Source organism: Aulonocara sp. 'chitande type north' Nkhata Bay, linkage group LG6, assembly GCF_057382095.1.
Source record: "Aulonocara sp. 'chitande type north' Nkhata Bay isolate Kocher_YH1m ecotype deep benthic linkage group LG6, A_spYH_male_GT1.1, whole genome shotgun sequence".
Lineage (NCBI taxonomy): Eukaryota > Metazoa > Chordata > Actinopteri > Cichliformes > Cichlidae > Aulonocara > Aulonocara sp. 'chitande type north' Nkhata Bay.
This window is the reverse complement of record NC_141349.1, coordinates 3,556,317-3,579,226: the sequence shown is the minus strand read 5'-3', so window position 1 is coordinate 3,579,226 and position 22,910 is coordinate 3,556,317. Positions and strand designations below refer to the sequence as shown.

General features: G+C 46.8%; 2 protein-coding genes across 2 annotated transcripts in view; one reads left to right on the top strand and one right to left on the bottom strand.

Moving 5' to 3' along the window:
* vegfc (vascular endothelial growth factor c) overlaps nt 1-22,910 on the top strand; it is a 102,071-nt gene that overhangs the window by 30,872 nt on the left and 48,289 nt on the right. The gene's annotated exons all lie outside the window — the stretch shown is intronic.
* On the bottom strand, nt 800-22,870 carry LOC147327011 (uncharacterized). The gene is made up of 5 exons (XM_086297336.1): nt 21,988-22,870; nt 21,798-21,924; nt 20,499-21,713; nt 1,379-1,479; nt 800-841 (listed from the first exon to the last, which is right to left on the bottom strand). Exons 1-5 carry the CDS (start codon nt 22,762-22,764, stop codon nt 800-802), a joined length of 2,262 nt encoding a protein of 753 aa, XP_086153462.1. The 5' UTR covers nt 22,765-22,870.

Below are 22,910 nucleotides of genomic sequence, written 5' to 3'. Positions count from 1 at the left end.
ATAAGCATTAGTAGTCCCCAGTCAGCACACCTTAAGACCACTTTGTCAGTCCGCCCCAGGGCAGCTGTGGCTACAATGTAGCTTGCCATCACCAGTGTGTGAATGTGTGTGTGAATGGGTGGATGACTGAATGTGTAAAGCGCTTTGGGGTCCTTATGGACCAAGTAAAGTGCTATACAAATACAGGCCATTTACCTACAATGTTTGGACACAATAGACAGATTCAGGACACTGATAGTGATTTAAAAGCTTTATTGAGCACTAAGTTAATGGCCTTGGGAACCGGTGGGCAGCATGGAAGTGCTATCTGTGAGAGAAAAGAGGCAAGATTACTCAAGGTCAACGTTGGAATGAAAATGTTGTCAGAGGACAAGGAATGGAGTTATCCTCGGGGGGGTCCAGGTTTGAGTCAATGGGGGAGTCTGGTTGGCTGGTGGATTACTCTGCCTCTCACCCTGTGATAGACTAGAGCACCCCCAAGGATAAGCAGAAGAGAATGGATGAATGGCAAAGCATGTAGTGCCAGAGAGTGGGCAGTCAGGTGAGGGAGGTTGATGATGGCTACTGAGCTCTTCCGACAAGCAGGTAAATCAGAACAGCAGATGAGCTTGATTTCAGGAAACGAGGAGCTGTGGAACAGACTGAAACAAGGAGTTAAGGAAAGCTGTGAAGTGATAACAGGTTTTCATTGGGATCCACATAGTGCCAAAGGAGGTTAAATGATCTGATGGAATTCTGCCATCTACCCAGTAAAGTACTGTACTCAGATTCAGCAGAAGTGCAAAAGTCATCAGTGCGGTCACAGGGCAGGCTGAGATGACAGCTTCAGCCATGACTCTGCCTGCGGAGAACAAAAAAGATATGGAAGTACAAGTGTGGAAATAGACAAAAACAAAACCCAAATCCTTTGAACTGCTTGTGTAATGACAGTTTTCTTTGATACAAAAATAACTGAAAGTTAAGGTTTTATTATACTAATTTTATAATAAATCACAGATTATCCCGTATTGTAGTTTGTCGCTGCATTTTTGGTTTTTTACTTTAAACCTGCTTTCATAATGAAGAAATAAAGCCTGGTGAATCCAATTTTAACTGGTTCATTATTTGGTGGCATTTCTGTGTTAACATCAGGTACATCTTAACCTGCTTCTATGTTCTATGTTTGTGTATTGTCAAGGGGTAACTAGGCAGGAGGCACTCAATCGAAAGGTTTACTGAGGACAGAGTGAAGATAAACCAATAATTCAAACACAATAATAATATAGAAAAAGTCCTGATTCCACAGGGCCTCATGGCGACACTCCAACCTTGTTGGGATGCCTACGGTGGAATTCCCTGACTATCTGTGACACCCAGGAGTGTTCTTTTGGACCATAACCTTCCCAGTCAACCACATATTGGAAGCCTCTCCCATAGTGTCTGGGATTCGTGTTACAGGGAAGGCTGGCTGGCTGTCATTGAACTGGGCTCGTGGGGGGCCTAGACATAACAGAGTAGTTTTTACTGAGAGGCATGGAAAAATGTATGAATCGTCAAGTTACAAGGCAGTTTCAGGTGAGCAGACACTGGGTTGGTCATGGATTTAATTTCAAAAGATCCAACGAAGTTGAGAGATCATTTCTTTGACTCAGTATGCAATGAAACATTTTTTGGTAGAAAACCAATTTCTGACCTGGAGGATATGAAGGTGCGACTGTGGTGAAGGTGGTGCTGCATGGAAGGGACAGAGAGCTCACCTTTTGTAGTGGGGAATAGTGGAAGATGATGCCCAAGTGATGATTCAAATGGGGACCGTCCAGTAGCCGAAGTGACACAGCAAAAGCTGGCTTCCAGCTCCTGATTTACTCACTCAGTTTGACACTTACTCTGAGGATGAAAGACTGACCTGGCTGCAATTGCTGAACAGTGTTGTTTCTATACCTGCGAGGTGAACCAGGGCCAACAGTCAAAGATTATGTCCAAGGGGATGTCGTATAGCCAGAGTACATGATCAGTGAGCAAGTGGGCAGTGTTTCTTTCACTTAACAAACATCTCTAAACTGCGACATATGGTCTCGTCAGCTGAACTGGAAAAACTCATTCATGCATTTGTGTCATCGCGTTTAGATTACTGTAATTCCCTGTTTACCAGCTTGGATAAATCATCTCTCTCTCTCTCCTCCAGGCAATACAAAACGCAGCAGCCAGACTACTAACTCGTTCTAGCAAGCGTTGTTTTATCATACAGAGCATTAAACGGCCCCAGATTATTTATCCAAGCTTCTTACAAAATACACTGCTGCTCGTCGTCCCCGCTCACAGACTCAGAGTCTGTTGGTTGTTCCCCGAACACGACTGAAGACAAAAGGGGATAGAACCTTTCAGTCTGTTGCACCAAGGCTGTGGAACAGTCTACCACCAGTTACGTTTGGTTGACTCTGTGGATTCTTTTAAAAAGCAGTTAAAAACTTTTCTATTCAAACAAGCCTTTTGTTGATCTACGTATTTTATATTCTTCACATTATTTGACTTATATTTGACCTTTTACATTGTGCATAATGTCTATTGATTGTACTTTTTATTTTAATCTTTGTGTACAGCGCTTTGTGACTGCCTGTCTGTGAAAAGCACTTAATAAATAAACTTTACTTACTTATTTACAGTCTTGAAAGTAGAAAGAAGATTTGGAAGAGCAATAAAATGAGCAGCCTTCAAAAAGCAATCAGTTATGTAAGTACAACAGTATTAGGGTTGTTGAAAATGGAGGAACGCCGGTAACAAAGTCCAGGATAATGATGAGAGGTAAAATAATTTCTTTCTCATCACACAAAAAGAAAGAAGAAAACAAAAATATTCAGGAATTAGAAAAAAACACCAAATCACTAGAAGAAGCCTACGTGTGCGACCAAGATCAGGAAACATTGAACAAAATACGCAAGACAAAACTAGAATTAAATGAAACTATTAATAAAAAAAACACAATTCCTTATACAAAGACTTCGCTTGCAGAATTTTGAACACAGTAACAAATCAGGTCGATTTCTAGCTAACCAGTTAAAAATAAAGAAAGAAAAAACAACTATATGTGCTGCTAAAGATTTATCGGGGAACACAATATATAACCCTGGAAGAATAAACAACATTTTTAGGGATTTCTATGAAACTTTATACTCACCACAAATAAACCCATCTAAAAATGAAATTGATCTGTTTCTTGACAACGTAACTCTTCCAAAATTACTAGAGAGTCAAGCAATGGAACTGGATTCGCCACTGACGCCAAGTGAACTCCAGGAAGCCCTGATAAGTATGCCCAATAATAAGGCTCCAGGTCCAGACGGCTTCCCTGCAGAATTCTACAAAGAATTCTGGACAATTTTGGCACCAGTATTCCACGGCATGTTGCAGGAAATCGAGGAAAATGGCAGACTACCACCAAATATGAATTCTGCCAACATTAGTCTCCTGCTAAAACCAGGCAAAGACCCTTTATTTCCCTCAAGCTATCGTCCAATTTCTCTTTTAAATGTAGACCTTAAAATAATCTGCAAAGCTCTCTCAAAGAGATTAGAGAAAATAACCCCCCTCTTAATTCATCCTGACCAAACTGGTTTCATAAAAGGTCGGCACTCCTCAACAAACACTCGTAGATTACTTAATTTAATAGACTACTCATACAATAAAAACATCGAAACCATAATATTATATCTAGATGCAGAAAAAGCATTTGACAGAGTTAACTGGAAATTTTTGTTCGCAACTTTACACAAATTTGGTTTTGGAAACTCTTTCATAAACTGGATAAGAATATTATACAATTCCCCAACAGCTTGTATCAGAACAAATGACCAGACATCCTCCAGCTTGTCTCCTGAGGGGCACCAGACAGGGATGCCCACTCTCCCCTTCACTTTTTTGCAATTTTTATCGAACCTCTAGCATTTAGACAGGCTACAACAATTAAGGGCATAAAATGTAAGAACATAGAACATAAAATTAGTCTCTATACGGATGATGTGTTGCTTTTTCTGCAAAACACACAAACCAACCTCTCTGAGGTAATTACTCTAATAAACTGGTTTTCAAGAGTTTCAGATTATTCAATTAACTGGCCAAAATCTACAGTTCTCCCCATTAACTGCTCCTTCCATAATTCTTCCTCTGCCCCACTGCAATCCGGAAATATTAAATATTTAGGTATTAATGTTTCTCCTAAGCTTTCAGACTTAACTAAATTAAACCACATCCCACTTCTAAAGAAAGTAGAAGGCGATCTGACTAGATGGAAATCTTTACCCATATCACTCATGGAAAGGGTCGCCACTATAAAAATGATGATCTTGCCAAAAATAAATTACTTATTTTTGATTATCCCTAACAAACCATCACAAGATTGGTTCAGATCTCTGGATTCATATATTTCCAAATTCCTTTGGAAAGATAAACCCCCGCGTATCAGCTTAAAAATGCTACAAAGAACCAAGGATAGAGGAGGATTAGATCTGCTTAATTTTCACCAATACTTCTTAGCCAACAGGCTTCAGTTCATCTCAGAATGGTTAAAACACACCTTCTTAGATGAGCCCTGGCTAGATGTTGAACAGGCACTATGCAAGGATCTAGAGATTTCAGACCTACCATTTATTAGCTCAAACATCAAAAGACATGAATGCTTTAAAAGTATCAACATCAGCTTTTCTCTGACAGCATGGTGGGAGTTTCTAAAAATAACGGAGTCTTCATTAATCCCATGCAAACGTACACCTATCTGGAATAACCCTGACATATTACAAAACAATAATATGATTAATTTCCATACATAGAGTGCACTATACAGGTCATTGGATGTTCAAGATGGGCTTTACATCTTCCAACAACTGCTCACACTGTCAAGGCAATACACCAGACAATTACATTCACGCTCTTTGGTTCTGTCCACCAGTGCAGAAGTTTTGGCGCGAGATATGTGAAGACTTATCAAAGTGTCTGAAATGTAACATTCCAACTTCCCCCTTAGTGTGTCACTTCAGAAAATAATATAGCCCATATGGTTTTCACTGCCCTATGCATAGCCAAGAAAACTGTCCTCATGAACTGGAAAAATAAAAACAATCTTAATTCTAACCAATATAGAAATTATCTATTAGATTACATTAGTCTTGATACAGCCTCTACCACCACATCAGATCAATTGGTCTGGGCTCCTTTGATCAGCTCCATCACCTAGTGGGGGTGGGGGGTCATAGTTTGGTCACGCCTTCATTGTTGTGATTGGTGTGGGGGTAGGGACAGGCTTAGGGCGTCGGGGGGTTCCCCGGAGGCATTTTCCTTGGGGGGCTCAACCCGGGGTAGCGGTCATGTCCGGTTGGGGGCTCTGTTGGCTCTCGGGTGACTGTTTCCTTGTGGCTGCGTGCAGCGGGGCTAGGGGAGGGTCTGTGCTGACGGACGTGGGTTACTGACCTGGTAGCCTGGCTGCCCCTGGGTGGGTCCGGGATGGGCGTGAGGTTCTGGGGGCGCTCCGTCTCTGGGCTGGGGCCCTGGCCGGGCCTCGGGGCCTTGGGTCCTGGTTGGTGTGTTGCCGGGGTTGTGGGCGGGTGGGTGCATGGGAGCCCATCCCTGGCGCAGGGTGCCGCCGGTGCGTCGAGCCACCTGGGGGGCTCTTCAACTAGTGGGGGAGATTGTCACATCTTGCAGGAGCTTTCGTCTCCTCAGGAACTCTCTGCAGGAGGGGGAGATACAGGAGAGGTGGAGGAAGATCTCAGCCTGGGCGTCTATTGTCTCATGTAGTCTGGAAGATGAGTGGATGGTGGGGTGGGTGCAGTTTTCTCTGTGGTGGGGTTGGGTGGACTGTCCCGGGCTCTGTGGGGCCGGGGGGCGCTGCTACACTGGGCCCCGGTGTGGATGGGCCTGGGCCCCCTTTCCCTGGCGGGTCGCGGAGTATGGGAGTGCCTACTGGGGTCAGCGGGGGAGCTGGCCTCAGGGAGGGGTCACCTGCCCCTCCCTTCCTTCCCTCCCCATCTCCAGCTGCCTCCCTCTTCCCGCTCCACCACAACCACCCACACATGCAGGGCCTTGGAGTAGGGGTATGTCACCAGGGTGCAGAGGAGGCTACCCCCCCCTCTGTCCCCTTCTGGCTGCCTCTGCCTCAATTTTATCCCACAACTTAGACATTCACATTACTCACACTCTCATTACACATACATATAGGATCTTGGGGGTGGGCACGATACACGGAGTCCAAATTACCATCAGGGTGTACACCTCACCCCTGGCGTCGTTGCCCACCTCTCAATTTTGAATACACGTAGACATTGAGGGCTAGCAGGAGGGACTATGCGCTTACCTGCTGCTCTCTGGCAGGTAGCTCCATGTCCTCCTGGGTTTTAAATGCACCTTAGAACACACATGCATCAACACTACAATGAGCGGGTGGAGGGAGGTTTGGAGTCTTCTCTCACCCCCGTTCTCTGTGGCCTGCTGGCCGTCCGACTGCGGTCTGGAGTGTGGGGCCTCCCTGCTGCTACGGGGTTGGGGCGGTCTGCCTCTCCCCACCGCAGGGAAAAGGGTAACACTACCTGGGTCTGGGTGCAGTTCCCCCCTCCAGGGGCAAGGGTACCTAGACCCGGTTCGTAGAGTACGCTTGGGGAGTGTGATCGTGTGTACAGCGTCTCTTTATGTCTGTCTCCACGTTGGTTGAGTGTGGAGTAAGTGCATATGAGAGCATGAGGGTGGGAATGGATGTTTGTGTCTGTGTGTGCCTGTATGTCTGTGTCTATATGTCAGGTTGGGTATCAGACGCCACCTCTCTGGGGACATTTCAGGCCCTCCAAGGTTTGGAGGCCTATCTCCACCCACCACCACTTCCCCTGCCGGTGGCGGACTCCCTCAGACATCGGTGCGTTGGTGGTTCTTTGTGTCTGGGGGTGGGCGTCCGGGTACACACCGGCTCATTCCTTGGCGGCCGCTTATCGGGGCCTGGAGCCTGGGGCTCGCTCGGGTCACTTCGGAGGTGGGGTGCCCCCGGCCTCTCGGCCTGGGGCTCGGTCACTCAGGCACAGCTGGCTGCCGGCGGAGCTCACGGGCGCGTCACTGCAACTCCCCCTGGCTTCTGCTCGGTGGCTGCTGAGCGGCTGCCCCTCTGTTGGTCTTCCTTGGTCTCTTGTGTTCTGGGGGCCTCTGGATGTCTGGAGTTTTGATCTCCTCCATACCTGCTTCATGCCCTGGAGGACGGGGCTGTGGCTCCCCACACTCCCTAGCAGATCTTTACATGGAGAAACCTTTGGAATGCAAGCATGCTGATCCACACAGGTACTGTATGCACACAGGTGTACGCACGGGTATTCACAGACGCGGACTACAGCTTTCTTGGCTGCTGCCTCAAAGCACATTGTGCACTTTCTATCTTGCGTGCTGCACAATATCGTTTATTATTTAGTATCTACTGATATCTACTGCTAGCTAGTTTATTGTGATGGTGCTGTTTTTTTTCTTTATTATGTTGCTCTTTGTTGTTTGCTTTCTCTTCTGTTTTTTTTCTCCATACAGGTGACCCAGGTGTGTTGTTTGTTTTGTTTTGTTTTGCTTTTGTTTTTTTTCTTTCTTCCCCCCCTTCTCACCGTCCGCTTGGCATCTTTCTTGGCCTTAAGACAACAATTCTGATGGCTAAAGATCCAAACGGGACACAAAAAAAAAAAAAAAAAGCAATCAGTTATGTAAGTACAACAGTATTAGGGTTGTTGAAAATGGAGGAACGCCGGTAACAAAGTCCAGGATAATGTATGACCACAGGCAATCATGCATGAGAAAGGGTCTTAGCAGCCCTGCAGGAAGAGAGCTGGAGGATTTATTTCTGCACACACAGAGGCAGAAATATATTCTTGGACATGTTTAGCAAGAAATGGCCTCCAAATAGATGTTGCAGAAAAAAGATGGTGCGGTTTTTCTCAGGGTGACATGTAAATTTTACGTTTGTGTTAGCTCAGATTAGTGATCAGTCTGCCAAGTGAACAAACCAGTGATACAGGAGGATGGCAACATTGTCAGGAGTTGTCAAAGGTGTCGAATTTCCGGGACAGGACTTTGTGCTTGACATGACGGGAACTGGGTCTATAGGTTAAGATAAGGTTGAATCTGGTAAAAAATAGAGCTCACCTGATTCAATGGTAATGTGACTTTACTGAAATCACCAATGAAACAGCGCTAAAAGTTTGCAAAACCAAACCGTTTCCTGTTCAAGAGAACTAGCCACACAATCACTGCTTGCACCTTCACGGCATCTACTTTTAACTGGCATTTTTCAACAATGAAACCCAAGGAATGACACTGATTCGACATGAATTTCACATTTCTCACCTTTTACATACAGGCGGCTCTCCAGAAGCTGCTGAAGGCAGACATCACATTCATGTTCTGTAACTGACTTAGAAAAAAATCAGAACGTTATTATGGTACACAAAGAAGTGATTGATGAAGTCACACAGGACATCACTGACTAGGGTCTGAAAGACAACTGGTATTGTCCCAAACGGCAATACCAGTTACTTAAATGGACTGATGACACCTGAGACTCCAACTGGAGATACCGTTTGTGTTCCATCAATGTTCAGGTTATGTGTGCTGAGCCAAGGGTGTCTGAGAACCAGGGCAGTGTTGCCTGCCTCAGTGTTGGGTGATTGCCAGACAGAGAGAGAGAGAAACAGGTTGAGTTTTACGGGTTATTTGTGGGAGCCACGTGCCATTTATTGCAGAAATTTGTAATCCTTTGGGAAGTGTGATCAGGGGAATGACTGAATCATTACCCAGAGTCTGATCAATAAAAGTCTGTTCGGTGTCTGAGTCAACTAATACTTCAAGTGAGTGGGTCTGAGAGTTGACAGTTAGCTTTGTTTATTTTACCCACCAATATCCCTACAGTTACTGACAGGCTCTGCTTTTTTGGTGGCACAGGTCAGGCATCAATGAAATGTTACAGAATTCCTCTGACTCATTTCTTGTACGGCCAAGCTTTTGCAGGGCAACCCCTTCAGTTCCAGAAATGGCTCGGCCGATGATCCATGGCAGTTGCAGTGTCTTCTCCTATGCTCCCATAGATGGTCATCCATTCTGATACATTTACACAGAAAGTAAGGCATCAAGTGAGTCATTAAGATCCTTTGTAGCTAATTTGCCTTTTACCACACTCCTCGACTCCTTGATCAGGGTTCAATCCCTTGTCAGAAATTTTATACTCTGCGATGAAGTGCTCAAAAAAGAGTTTTCGATTAGACTTGAGGACAGCTTGAGCCCATCTCAGGGCTTGTAAATGGTAAATAAACTGGTTCTTATATAGTGCATTTATACTCTGCCTGAGCTCTCAAAACACTTGCAGGCAATAGCTCAACCATGCAGGCAATTTTACACAGCCTGAGGAAAAAGTTCTACTGCGTTCCCGAAAAGCTAAAAAACACTGTGTGAGATATCCACCACTATTTTCTAGCTCGCCAGAAAAAGTGGCTTCTGTGGAAGCTCCAAATGCAGTACCTGTGTGGAACTCAAAGATGGAGTAGGGTTAACATTTGGTTCAAAATTTGGAGGTTTCATCATATCTTTTAATTTGGCAAGCTTTTGAACAATTGTGCCCTGCTCTCCAGAGCATTTTCATGTTTTCTGAGCTAAGCTTTGTGAATTGAGAGGATCCTACAAACTAACTCTGATTCCATGTTGCTCTTCCTCTCTGGAATACCTTTTTATTCACTGCAAACCGTTTTACTCTCCCCGCTAGTTTGCTTCATTCATCTTGGCCGCTGTTTACATCCCGCCAGATGCGGATGTGCAGGCAGCTCAGTGCGCACTCGCGGAGCAGATACTGCACATGGAGCGGACATTCCCGGACTCTCTCATTATTGCTCTTGGGGACTTTAACAAAGCCAATCTGAGCCATGAGCTTCCCAAATACAAGCAGTATATTAAATGCCCGACCAGAGAGGAGAGGACATTAGACCACTGTTACAGCACGATCAGCGGGGCCTATCGTGCGGTGCCCCGCGCTTCACTCGGACTTTCTGACCACGTCATGATCCACCTAATCCCCGCGTACAGACAGAGGCTGAAGCTCTCCAAACCTGTTGTGAGGACCAAAAAACTGTGGAGCAACGAGGCTGAGGAGGAGCTTCGCACGTGTTTGGAGTCTACAGACTGGGACACAATGAAGGCTGCTTCTAAAAGCTTGGACGAGTTTACGGACACCGTCACCTCCTATATCCACTTCTGTGAGGACAGCATTGTGCCATCACGCACCAGGGTGAGTTATAATAATGACAAACCCTGGTTTACTCCTAAACTCAAAAAGCTGTGGCTGGAAAAGAGAAAGGCATTCAGAAGCGGAGACAGGGACTGCTACAGAGAGGCCAAGTACAGGTTCACTAAAGAAGTGGACATTGCTAAACATCAGCACTCTGAGAAGATGCAGCAGCAGATCTCAGAGAATGACTCCCCCTCCTCACCCCACACAAAAGAGGATTTCACACCACCTCCTCCCACCACAACTCTTCATATTCATGAAGCAGGTGTGAGGAAGCAGTTTAAGAGTCTGAATGCTCGAAAAGCTCCCGGCCCAGACGGTGTGTCTCCTACCACCCTCAGACACTGTGCAAACGAGCTGGCCCCAGTGTTTTCTGGCATTTTCAACTCCTCACTGCAGGCATGTCATGTGCCTGCCTGCTTCAAGTCCTCTACCATAATCCCTGTCACCAAGAAACCAAGGATCACTGGACTAAATGACTACAGACCCGTGGCTCTGACATCTGTGGTCATGAAGTCATTTGAGTGCCTGGTTCTCTCCTATCTCAAGACCCTCACGGCCCCCCTCCTGGACCCCCTGCAGTTTGCATACAGAGCCAACAGGTCTGTAGATGACGCCATCAACATGGCCCTACACTTCATCCTGCAGCATCTGGACTCCCCAGGAACCTACGCCAGGATCCTGTTTGTGGACTTCAGCTCTGCCTTCAACACCATCCTTCCAGACCAGCTCCGAGGCAAGCTTTCCCATATGAATGTGCCTGATCCCATCTGCCGGTGGATCACTGACTTCCTGACCGACAGGAAACAGCATGTGAGGCTGGGAAAGAATGTCTCGGACTCCCGGACCATCAGCACCGGCTCCCCTCAGGGCTGTGTTCTTTCTCCTCTGCTCTTCTCCCTGTACACCAAATGCTGCACCTCCACCCACCAGTCTGTCAAGCTAATCAAGTTTGCAGATGACACCACCGTTATTTGACTCATCTCGGACGGGGATGAGTCTGCCTACAGGAGGGAGGTTGAACGTCTGGTGTCCTGGTGCAGCCACAACAACCTGGTGCTGAATGCCCAGAAGACAGTGGAGATTATTGTGGACTTCAGGAAACACACAGCTCCACTCCCCCCCATCATCCTGACTGACACCCCCATCACCTCTGTGGACTCATTCCGCTTCCTGGGTACCACCATCACCCAGGACCTGAAGTGGGAGCCCACCATCACCTCCGTCATTAAGAAAGCCCAGCAGAGGATGTACTTCCTGAGGCAGCTGAAGAAATTCAACCTGCCAACACGGACGATGATGCAATTCTACACTGCAATCATCGAGTCCATCCTCACCTCCTCCATCACCGTGTGGTACGCTGGAGCCACTATCAGGGACAAACAGACTGCAGCGTGTTGTGCGCTCTGCTGAGAAGGTGATTGGCTGCAGACTTCCATCTCTGCAGGACCTGTACACCTCCAGGACACTGGGGCGTGCAGCTCGGATCTCAGCTGACCCTTCTCACCCTGGACACAGTCTGTTTGACCTGCTCCCCTCAGGCAGGAGGCTCCGGTCCATTCGCACCAGAACCTCTCGCCATAAGAACAGTTTCTTCCCCTCTGCTGTTGGACACATGAACAATAACCGTATGACTGTTCCCACCACTAACACATGACCCTACGCTGTGTTCACTGCATCATTCCATGTTTGGCACTGATCACCACCTGCACTCATGTATATATCATGTATATATCTATCTATCTATGTAGCACTTTTAATTCTTATTCTTATTTTTATTTTCATGTCTATTTAAGCGTAATTTATGACAGTATGTTTGCACTGAAGCACCGCAGCAATTTCCTAATGTTGTAAACCTGCTCAACATTTGGCAATAAAACCCTTTCTGATTCTGATTCAGATTCTGATGTTAATTGCTGATTTGTTCTATCAACGGACCACTAGGTCAACAGGACTCAATTGCAGAATGTTTATTTACAAGGTGAAGGTAAAGCACAATCCAAAACACAAGAACAATATCAGGGATGGTCCTGATTCCACAGGGCAAGGTTCTCCAAGGGTCCAGTCTCTCCACAGAATCTCTCTCACAAAAACAGATCCACTCACCACTCTCACTAACAGTTTTTGCCACAGGAATCTGTGCACAGGTAGACAGGGGTATTTATTCTAGAGAAAAAGACGACCAGAGTGATCACAAATGACAGAACGGGGGCCTCACTAACTGTTAGTTCTCCAATGATTCTCCAAAGATGGTGGAATCCCTTAAGTAGTGGCAGCCAGGCAAGGTTATCAGGAACAGGTGTGTGATCACTCCAAGCTGTGTGTAGATCGAGGGGGGGAACCTGGTATGAGTCCCTCCACTGTCTCTTCTTGCCATTTTACTCCAAAGGTGGCAAATGTCAAACTCCAACAGTCTCCTCAGTTCTCCTCAAATGTTCTTGTCACATGCACAGTGAAGGTGCAGCTTGTTGGAAACACAGTGCCATTCATCCAGTCAGGCAGGATGGTGGGTTTGCCCTTCTTCTCTGATGCTGTTTGTCCACACTGCTGCTGCTTGCTGGGTCTCTTTGCTCAGGACTTTGCTGCTGTCTCTTTATCTGCCATGTTATTGCTCTTTGGAGCTGCATTCCTTGTCTTCAGGGAGGAGTGAGAGCTCGCTTGTGAGGTTGAGGGACACATGGAGCTGTAAATAATAAACTTGGCCTGAACGTTTCCAGTGATGTTAAACTATAACTTTCTTCCGACCGCTGCATGTGGAAAATTGATTCAGGTCTGCTTTTCATCTGAAAGTGACAAACTAAGACATCACCGCTCTCACAATCGGAGGCAATTACTTTTACACAGTGCACAAAGACACTGTGACGTCAGACACATTCACAATTTTTTCATCTATCACTTCACCTCATATGTCATTGTACTGAATTTGAGCAACCCTAAGCTTAATGCAGATTACTTTTAACAACTGACACAGACGTACACAAACAACACAAATAGGCCTATAACTTTCCCCAGCCTGCGTGAATCCGCACGACCGTTGAGCTCCTGGACTCGCGTGTACCCGCGCAGTCACTGAGCTGCACCTGCCTGCGTGAAACCGCACAGCATAGGCGTTGCTCTCTTTTGTTTATAAGCCTGCGATTAACCGCACGGCTCAGGTCCGCGTGAACCCGCGCAGCTACAGCGCTCTTCTTTGAACAGTACTTACTTGGTGCTGTTCTTGCATTAATCTCGAATCCCGTCAATCACCATCCAGCGAGGAGAAAAAACAGACAGCTAATCCACCGGCCCGATGACAAATTCTCATGTCTCGGGACTTTACTACAGGAACTTCTATACGTCTTGGCTGATGTCTTTCGGCATGTCTCCTTTTCCCCTCGGTGAATGTCAATTCTAGGGATCCGGCTTTGAAGGACCAATTAATGTTGGGTCTGTCTAGCACAGGCCCACCGCTGGAACGAGACAATTTAAAAACGCAGCAAAAGCATTGAACACCAAGTAGGCAAAGTTCTTCGTGTTACTCGTGCATGAGGGAGACATGCCTGGAGCCAAGTGTCGTTCCACCACTTGACCTCCGTCAGACTCTCAGCCAGGTTCCCCATAGCGCTCCTTTTATTGTGGTTACATGAATATGCATAGGGTCATTAACATATAACATCTTACATAGGTATACATGTGAACAATACTAGTGTGTGTGTGTGTGTGTGTGTGTGTGTGTGTGTGTGTGTGTGTGTGTGTGTGTGTGTGTGGTCAGAGTGTGACCCCATAAAGACTTCCCTAAACCTGCTGGTCTGGAAGTCCAGCAGTTCATCTAAAGAAAAGCACTTAGACTAAAACAGATATAGCTACGTTTATCCTACCATAAAACAATAAGAGAAGGTACGACCTCTCCCATGCTCCCAGAGTGCTCTCTAATGCACACAAAGTTTGCAGACTATCAAGGATCAAACCTCTACCAATCTACAACTAATTATAAAACTCTAAGCATGTATAAGTAGATATTTATAAGCATAAATGACAATCAACAATACAAAACCTAACAGGCCTCTCACTAAAACACATTTGTTCCCATTTCTTTAATTGAATCTAGGAAAAATGCAAAACATAACACAGCTTGATAGGCATAAAATAGTCATATTCAAAGCGCTGTTACCCCAAACCTTGCCAGCATGGTATAAGGTGTGAATTTAAAAATAGTGAGGAAATTGAAAAAAATGCAAAAACGTGGTAGGCCTAAAAAATATCTAAAGTAGATGAATAGTATCTGAAAGTCATGGTCTTAGTAAAAAGGAAAAATTCCAGCAAAAACCTTACATAGGAACGGAGAAATCTGGGAATCTGAAACCGAGAATCTCATATTTACAGGAAAACAACAGGGAGAAGAAACTGAGGTATGCCAAAGAAGAACTGGACTTAAAATCAGTGGCAGCAGGTTGTATGGAGTAATGACTGAAAAATATTCCAGCCACTCACTTGTGGTTTAGGGCTGCATTTCAGCCAGCAGTGTTGGGGATCTTGTCAAAATTGAGTATTGTCATATTTGGATCCACTTCCATCTGGAAAGTGTGTGATTTGTTTTTTTTGTTCTTTTGTAACGTGACAGTGATCCCAAACATACTGCCAATACATTAAAAGCATATTGATGGACCTTAACGTTATTTAAGCAGTGCAGGATCATCCTGACAGGGATCGAAACCAAAAGTCAGCCAACATCCAAAGAAGAGCTTTCAAATGTCCCTCAAAAAGACTGGAGAACTGTTTTCATTGCATATGCCAGGAGCGCGTAGGAAACAAGCTTTCATAGCCAGCTGTTGCATCTCTCTCTCTATCTCTTGTGCGTAGCAGACAAATGTTTTCTATTCTGCATTTCCCCATCGAGGGCACTAAACCTGTGGATCTCATTTCTTCCATCTTCTTAGAATGACATCCAGAGTGGCTTGGGTCAGCATAAGATATTTTCTCAGATTAACCTGTTCTTATTGATTATTATAGAAATCGATTATGCATTGATTATGGTAGGGTAGGTGGAAGATGTCAACCAGCCTTTTGGGACATTTACAAAGTGACTTGCTTAATTATTCAGTACCACTGTTAAATTCCGGAAGTTCCAGTTCAGAGGAAGGTCGCGCGCTGGACGGATCAATCGGTGGCCGCGTTACAGGACGCACTCGATGACGCAGACTGGGGCATGTTCAGAAACAGCTCCGATGATGATGTCAACGTGTTTACGGAAGCGGTTGTGGGATTCATCGGGAAACTAGCGGATGATACCGTGGAGACAAAGACTATCACAACGTTTCCCAACCAGAAGCCGTGGGTGGATAAAACCATCCGCGACGCTCTGAGATCCCGCACCGCTGCCTACAACACGGGACTCACGACGGGGGACATGGACCCGTACAAAGCCGCGTCATATAACGTGCGGTGGGCGGTGAAAGAGGCGAAGCAGCGCTACGGGAGGAAACTAGAGTCACAACTCCAACAGCGTGACTCTAGGAGCCTGTGGCGGGGACTAAGGACAATAACGGACTATAAAGCACCAACAACCGGTATGACAAACGCGGCCGTGACTCTGGCAGACGAGCTGAACACTTTCTATGCTCGCTTCGAGGCTGCAGCTAAGGACTCCAACAATGCTAGTGCTAGCGGCGCTAACGGCTGCAGACAAGAAGATACTGCCAGCACCGGAAACGTGCTCGTCATCTCCGAGCATGAAGTAAGGAGAGCCTTCAAGAGAGTGAACACCAGGAAAGCAGCAGGACCAGACGGCATCCCAGGTCGTATCCTAAGAGACTGCGCATACCAGCTAGCTCCTGTGTTCACTGAGATATTCAACATCTCTTTATCTCAGTCGGTGATCCCCACATGCTTCAAGGAGTCCATCATTGTTCCTGTCCCGAAGAAACCCCACCCTGCTTCTCTCAATGACTATCGCCCTGTAGCCCTCAGCTCAGTAGTGATGAAGTGCTTTGAACGCCTGGTCAGAGACTTCATCATTTCTTCACTACCAGACACACTGGACCCACTACAGTTCGCTTACCGTCCAAATCGTTCCACAGACGATGCCATCTCTCATCTCCTCCACACATCACTCACTCACTTGGACACTAGAAGGGGGAATTATGTTAAAATGCTCTTCATAGACTACAGCTCTGCATTTAACACCATAATTCCCTCCACACTCACCACCAAGCTGGAGCATCTGGGACTCAGCTCATCTATGTGTCAGTGGATCTCCAACTTCCTAACTGGCAGACCACAGGCAGTAAGGATGGGCGGACATGTCTCAGCCTCCACCACTCTCAGCACTGGAGCCCCCCAGGGGTGTGTCCTGAGCCCCCTGCTGTACTCTTTGTACACATATGACTGTGTGGCCACTACCAGCTCCACCACCATCATCAAGTTTGCTGACGACACCGTCGTGGTGGGCCTGATCTCTGATAACAACGAGACGGCCTACCTGAAGGAGATTAGGAATCTGGAGAACTGGTGCCAGAGGAACAACCTCCTTCTAAACGTCAGTAAGACAAAGGAGCTGATAGTGGACTTCAGCACTAAGCAGGAGAGGAACTACCAGACCCCCGTCATCAACGAGTGCCCAGTGGAGAGAGTGGACATGCTTCAAATACCTCGGAGTTCACATCACGCAGGACCTGTCATGGTCCTGTCACATCAACACCGTGGTGAAAAAGGCCCGTCAGCGTCTCTACCACCTCAGACGCTTGAGAGACTTCCAACTGCCCTCCAAGGTGCTCAGGAACTTTTACTCCTGCACCATAGAGAGCATCCTGACGGGAAACATCTTAACCTGGTTCGGGAACAGCACCATGCAGGACAGACGAACTCTACAGAGGGTTGTGCGGTCAGCTGAGCGCACCATCCGCTCCGAGCTCCCTGACCTGCACTCGATCTACAGCAGGCGGTGCTGGACCAAGGCCAGGAAGATCGTGAAGGACCTCAGCCATCCCAACAACAGACTGTTCTCTCTGCTGAGGTCAGGAAAGCGATTCCGCTCCCTGAAGACCAACACAGAGAGACTGAGGAGGAGCTTCTTCCTGCAGGAGATACAGTCTCTCAATCACACCACCACACAGTACTGACCCACACATACAGTTCTTACACACACACTGGACTTTCTGGACATTGTTTTCACTTCATTACTTAAATCACGCTGCTGTTATTGTGTATATGCTGCTGTTATTGTGTATATATTTATTTAGATTTCTTCATACATTCTTATATAGTTCTATATTGTGTATTTTGTTGTACAGTTTTTTTATTTTCAACTTTAATTTATATATTTTATCTTATTCTCCCAGTTAAATTTACCCTTCATTCTAATTTGTGTTGTACAGTTATTTCATTTTTAACCTTAATTTATATTTTATTCCTTCCTAGTTAAATTTACCCTTTTTAATCTTTCATATTTATTTCCTATCTTATTCATAGCCTTTTCCTTTTTTGTTTTCTTTAGGTCACGAGCAGTTGTCCAAGCATTTCACTACATATCGTACTGTGTATGACTGTGTACGTGACAAATAAAATTTGAATTTGAAATTTGAAATTTGAATTTGAATTTGAATTTGAAATTAAAAGACACTCAGGACCAGATATGGGCAGCAACGGGTTACTGAGTTTTAGTCTGTAAAAAGTGACAAAACATTAGTGTCTGCTGTACACTCTGCGTGGGAATAAAACTTGTTTCCAAAGTGAAAAATTAAACTTCAAATCTGAGCGAGCACCCTGCACGCTGCCACGGGAATGTGACGTTCACAGAGAAACCCCCGGATCCCCCACTGACATGACCGCAAAGGGCAAACCTCCACCCACCGGCCCCACTCCTGCTAAACAGGTGACAATAGATTTAAGAGTGACAGGACTCAGTGCCGCTGAGTCTTTGATTTTATTTATTTTTTTGCTGTGTTTTACTTGCATCTATTTGAAAGAGTGAGTGTAAACAAAAAAACATTATTTTATTTTATATGCTGGAATATGCAGAACATAGGTTTAAATGTTAAACACATTTCTTCAAGTCAGAGACTGTTGCATATGAATTATTTTTTGCTTGATGCAATGTGCATAAAGTTAAAAGATTCAAATTAACATTTTTTTTTTAAAGAGGCTTTTTCATTTGATTCAGTTTTATATACTCAAATATGCAGAAAAAATAGAACTGGGTTGAAAGGTCTATTACTTTATTACCTATTCAGGTTTTGTATCATGCTTTTTAAAACTAACTAAGTAACTAGTTACTTTTGAAAATAAGAAATCAGCAATTAGTAACTAATTACTATTTTCAAGTAACTTGACTGACACTGCTCAGAACACAGACAGCTGTGACAGATAACAATGATGTTTCGCATGGAGAATGCACACAAGGAGCCGAGGCATGCAAGCAGTCGTTCGAGGCTGATGTCTCATATAACATGATAATGTTTCATTTGGAGTAAAGTAAATGTTACTGCTTGCTGCTGATCCAGGCCAGTGTTTCAAAAATGTGGAAGTTGTACAGATTAGATTATGTTGTCTTTAAACATTTCCTGAAGAGGCAGATCATGCAGTATGTAGTTCTCTAGCAGCTCGACAAGGAGCAGAGTGCAAAACATTAGAACACCATGAGGACATGCACAGCTAAGTACATGATGAGACTGTACAGGGTGGGCCATTTATATGGATACACCGTAATAACATGGGAATGGTTGGTGATATTAAAGTCCTGTTTGTGGCACATTAGTATATGTGAGTGGCAAACTCCTCAAGATGGGTGGTGACCATGGTGGCCATTTAGAAGTCGGCCATCTTGGATACAACTTTTGTTTTTTCAATAGGAAGAGGGCCATGTGACACATCACACTTATTGGTAATGTCACAAGAAAAACAATGGTACTTATGGTATTTATCATTCGAACTGATGTATTCAATCAACTTATTTAGGACTTCTGTTGTTCCTCCGTTGGGACTGAATTAATCACAACAAAAATTGGACTTTTGTATGATACTTAAATGTCCATTGATTAATTGCACTTTGCAAACTGAAAAAAGCATAGCATAAATATGTTTCTGATGTTGTAATTTTGAGGCGTTCCTTCCTTCAGATTCTAAGATTCTGAAAAGTCAAGAAGAGTTTTATATTTAAAAAATGTGCCAGAATTGCAAAAGTTTACCTGAACTTGTTTCTCCTTAACCATAGCAAAGTGGGTGCAGTGGGTTTGTATGCAGACATGGAAGGGCAAAAAACCCCAAATAAAACAGAGGGCTTGCAGCTGATCAAAAGTCACACAGTTTGTGTTAAAGCAGAGGCACCAAGTGGTTCATTGGATTTTCACTTACCTTGAAACAAAGAGTATATTCCCTCACCTTCTAATTGTCACATAGCTGTTTTTATGGACTCAGTTATGAATTGTAGGATGGCTTATTGTTTTAAGTTTTAAGTTTTAAGTCAGCTGTGTTATTCATTTCCTATTCATTACTGCTTGAATGAACGGGGGGTAGCATTCTGAGTCAGATGAACTGTTTTAGTGGATTCACTCAGCACAGGAAGTTAACTATTTAAGTTAACTATGTTAACTAAGTTAACTATGCCACAGAAGAATGTGAATGTAACTGTTGCTCACTGTATTTGGGTGTATATTGTATGCCATTTTTTCATGCAACTTTTCATTAGTTTATTTTAAGCCCAGATGAATGAATAGTTGTCATAAATATGAAAGTAAATTGCTTCTCTGTTATCACTGCAAGTATGATAAATTTCCTGTGACAGAGCCCCCCCCTCAAGGGCGGATTCCAGACGCCCTAAAACCTCGAAAAACAAAACCAAAAACAACCCACCAAGGGCGGGCGGTGGGGGTCCAGGACGGAGGGCCAGAAACAAGGCCAAAAAAAACCAAAAACAAAACGTCCATCAAAATCACAGGAGCGCAGGGAACAGTTCATGACTCCTCAGGGGGCCGACCCGGAGGGTGACGGTCCAGAAAATCATAGTTCATGTGATCAGGGGGCCGGCCCGGAGGCCGACGGCACAGAAGTCCATGGTCGAACAGTTCCGGGGGCCGACCGTGCGGACGGCAAAGGTGGCGACATGGAAACCGTTCAGGGGGCCGACCGTGCGGATGGCAACGGCGTAGAAACAGTTCAGGCGGCCGACCGTGCGGACGGCAACGGCGTAGAAACAGTTCAGGTGGCCGGCCGTGCGGAAGGCGGCGGCGGCGCCCAAGTGTCGCTGAAGCACAGGCAGAGGCCGGACCAGGCGTAGCAGAAGCACAGGCAGAGGCCGGACCAGGCGTAGCAGAAGCACAGGCAGAGGCCGGACCAGGCGTAGCAGAAGCACAGGCAGAGGCCGGACCAGGCGAGGCTGAAGACTCTGACGAGGACGGACCAGGCGAGGCTGAAGACTCTGACGAGGACGGACCAGGCGAGGCTGAAGACTCTGACGAGGACGGACCAGGCGAGGACGAAGACTCTGAGGCTGAAGCCGAGGCCGGACCAGGCGAGGACGAAGACTCTGAGGCTGAAGCCGGAGCCGGACCAGGTGGAGCAGGAGCAGCTGATGCCGGAGCCGGACCAGGTGGAGCAGGAGCAGCTGATGCAGAAGCCGGACCAGGCGAGGACGAAGACTCTGAGGCTGAAGCCGGACCAGGCGAGGACGAAGGCTCTGAGGCTGCGGCTGACGAAGCACAGGCTGGAGCTGCGGCTGACGAAGCACAGGCTGGAGCTGCGGCTGACGAAGCACAGGCTGGAGCTGCGGCTGACGAAGCACAGGCTGGAGCTGGTCCTGGCGTAGCAGAGGCAGAACCAGGTGACAGTGAGGCAGCCACAGGTGGTGAAGCAGAAGGTGGCCAGACGGGCTCCTCAGGCCCTCCAGCTGACGAAGCATGAGGCTGAACGGGCTCCTCGGGCCCGCCAGCAGACGTGGCGTGAGGCTGGACGGGCTCCTCGGGCCCGCCAGCAGACGTGGCGTGAGGCTGGACGGGCTCCTCGGGCCCGCCAGCAGACGTGGCGTGAGGCTGGACATGGCGAGGCTGATGTGGTTCTCCTGAACCTTCAGCAGACGAAACATGAAGCTGGCTGGGTTCTCCCGAACCTCCAGCAGACGAGACATGAAGCTGGCTGGGTTCTCCCGAACCTCCAGCAGACGAGACATGAAGCTGGCTGGGTTCTCCTGAACCTCCAGCAAATGAAGCATGAAGCTGGCTGGATTCTCCTGAACCTCCAGCAGACGAAGCATGAAGCTGGCTGGGTTCTCCTGAACCTCCAGCAGACGAAACATGAGGCTGGCTGGGTTCTCCTGAACCTCCAGCAGACAGAACATGAAGCTGGCTGGGTTCTCCTGAACCTCCAGCAAATGAAGCATGAAGCTGGCTGGGTTCTCCTGAACCTTCAGCAGATGAAGCATGAAGCTGGCTGGGTTCTCCTGAACCTCCAGCAGACGAAGCATGAAGCTGGCTGGGTTCTCCTGAACCTCCAGCAGACGAAACATGAGGCTGGCTGGGTTCTCCTGAACCTCCAGCAGACAGAACATGAAGCTGGCTGGGTTCTCCTGAACCTCCAGCAAATGAAGCATGAAGCTGGCTGGGTTCTCCTGAACCTCCAGCAGACGAAACATGAGGCCGGACGGGCTCCCTGGGCCCTCCGGCTGACACTGAAATTGGCCGCACCAGCTGTACCTCCGTCTCTGGCTCCAGACCGGCCTGGATAGCAGTACCACAGCAGCTTAGCTGAGCCTGATGGCTAGCTTTTCCAGGGCAAACAGTCTCTGTATAGCCGGGCTCATTAACCGGAAAAGTAGTGTCAATTTCAACAACTTCCTGAGAGAAAACATGAGGAGCCAAAATGTAATCACTCACTTGCGTTTGTGATACGGAGCGTCGGTGGCGCGCACGCCGCTTTTTCTTAGGAGTGGAAGACGGCGGAGCGATGGGTGGAAGTCCCTGGTAACTCCGAGGTCCCCCGAGAGCCAGTCGAGTTCCCCGGAAAGAGTGCTCGTGCTCCGGAATGAGCCACGGCTTCCACCGGAGCTCCTCCTCCAAGAGAGCGCAGAATATAGACTGGCGCTCGTCGTCGTCCAAGTCTATGGTGTGCGGCGCTTCCTCGCGCTGAACTGTGACAGGAGTATGGCGAGACTGTGATGAGGGCGTGGAAACTGGTGAGCTGAGAGGTGGTGACGCTGCGGCGAATCTCAGCGAACCGACACGAACACACTCAGGTTCCGGAGGCAGCAATGGAGATGACTGATTGTGGGGTTGTTGTGACTGGTGGGTGCTGGAAGCCATTTCCTGACTCGACAGTCCCTGGGCCTGCAGCATCTCCTTTATCCTCGTAAAGGCATCAACGATGGCAGGTGAGTCCGGGAGCTGGAGAAGGCGGGGATCCCTCTCCATAATAGCTTCAGCAGCGTTGATCATTACTAGCTTGCTCTTCAAATCGGGCGCTGTAAAGAAGCGGTCGAGGATCGCTTGGATCCGAGCAGTCTCCTCCAGACACTCGGTGAGAGCAGAATCCGCTGGGTCCATGACTGGTCAGTTCGTTCTGTCACGGCGGGGTGCGCCGATGTGTGCGGAAACAGGACCCAAAAGCAGATGATGACGAGGAATAGTAATGATTAACAGAAAAGTGAACCTTTATTGCGATGACGGCAGGAAAAGAACCAAGAGACCAA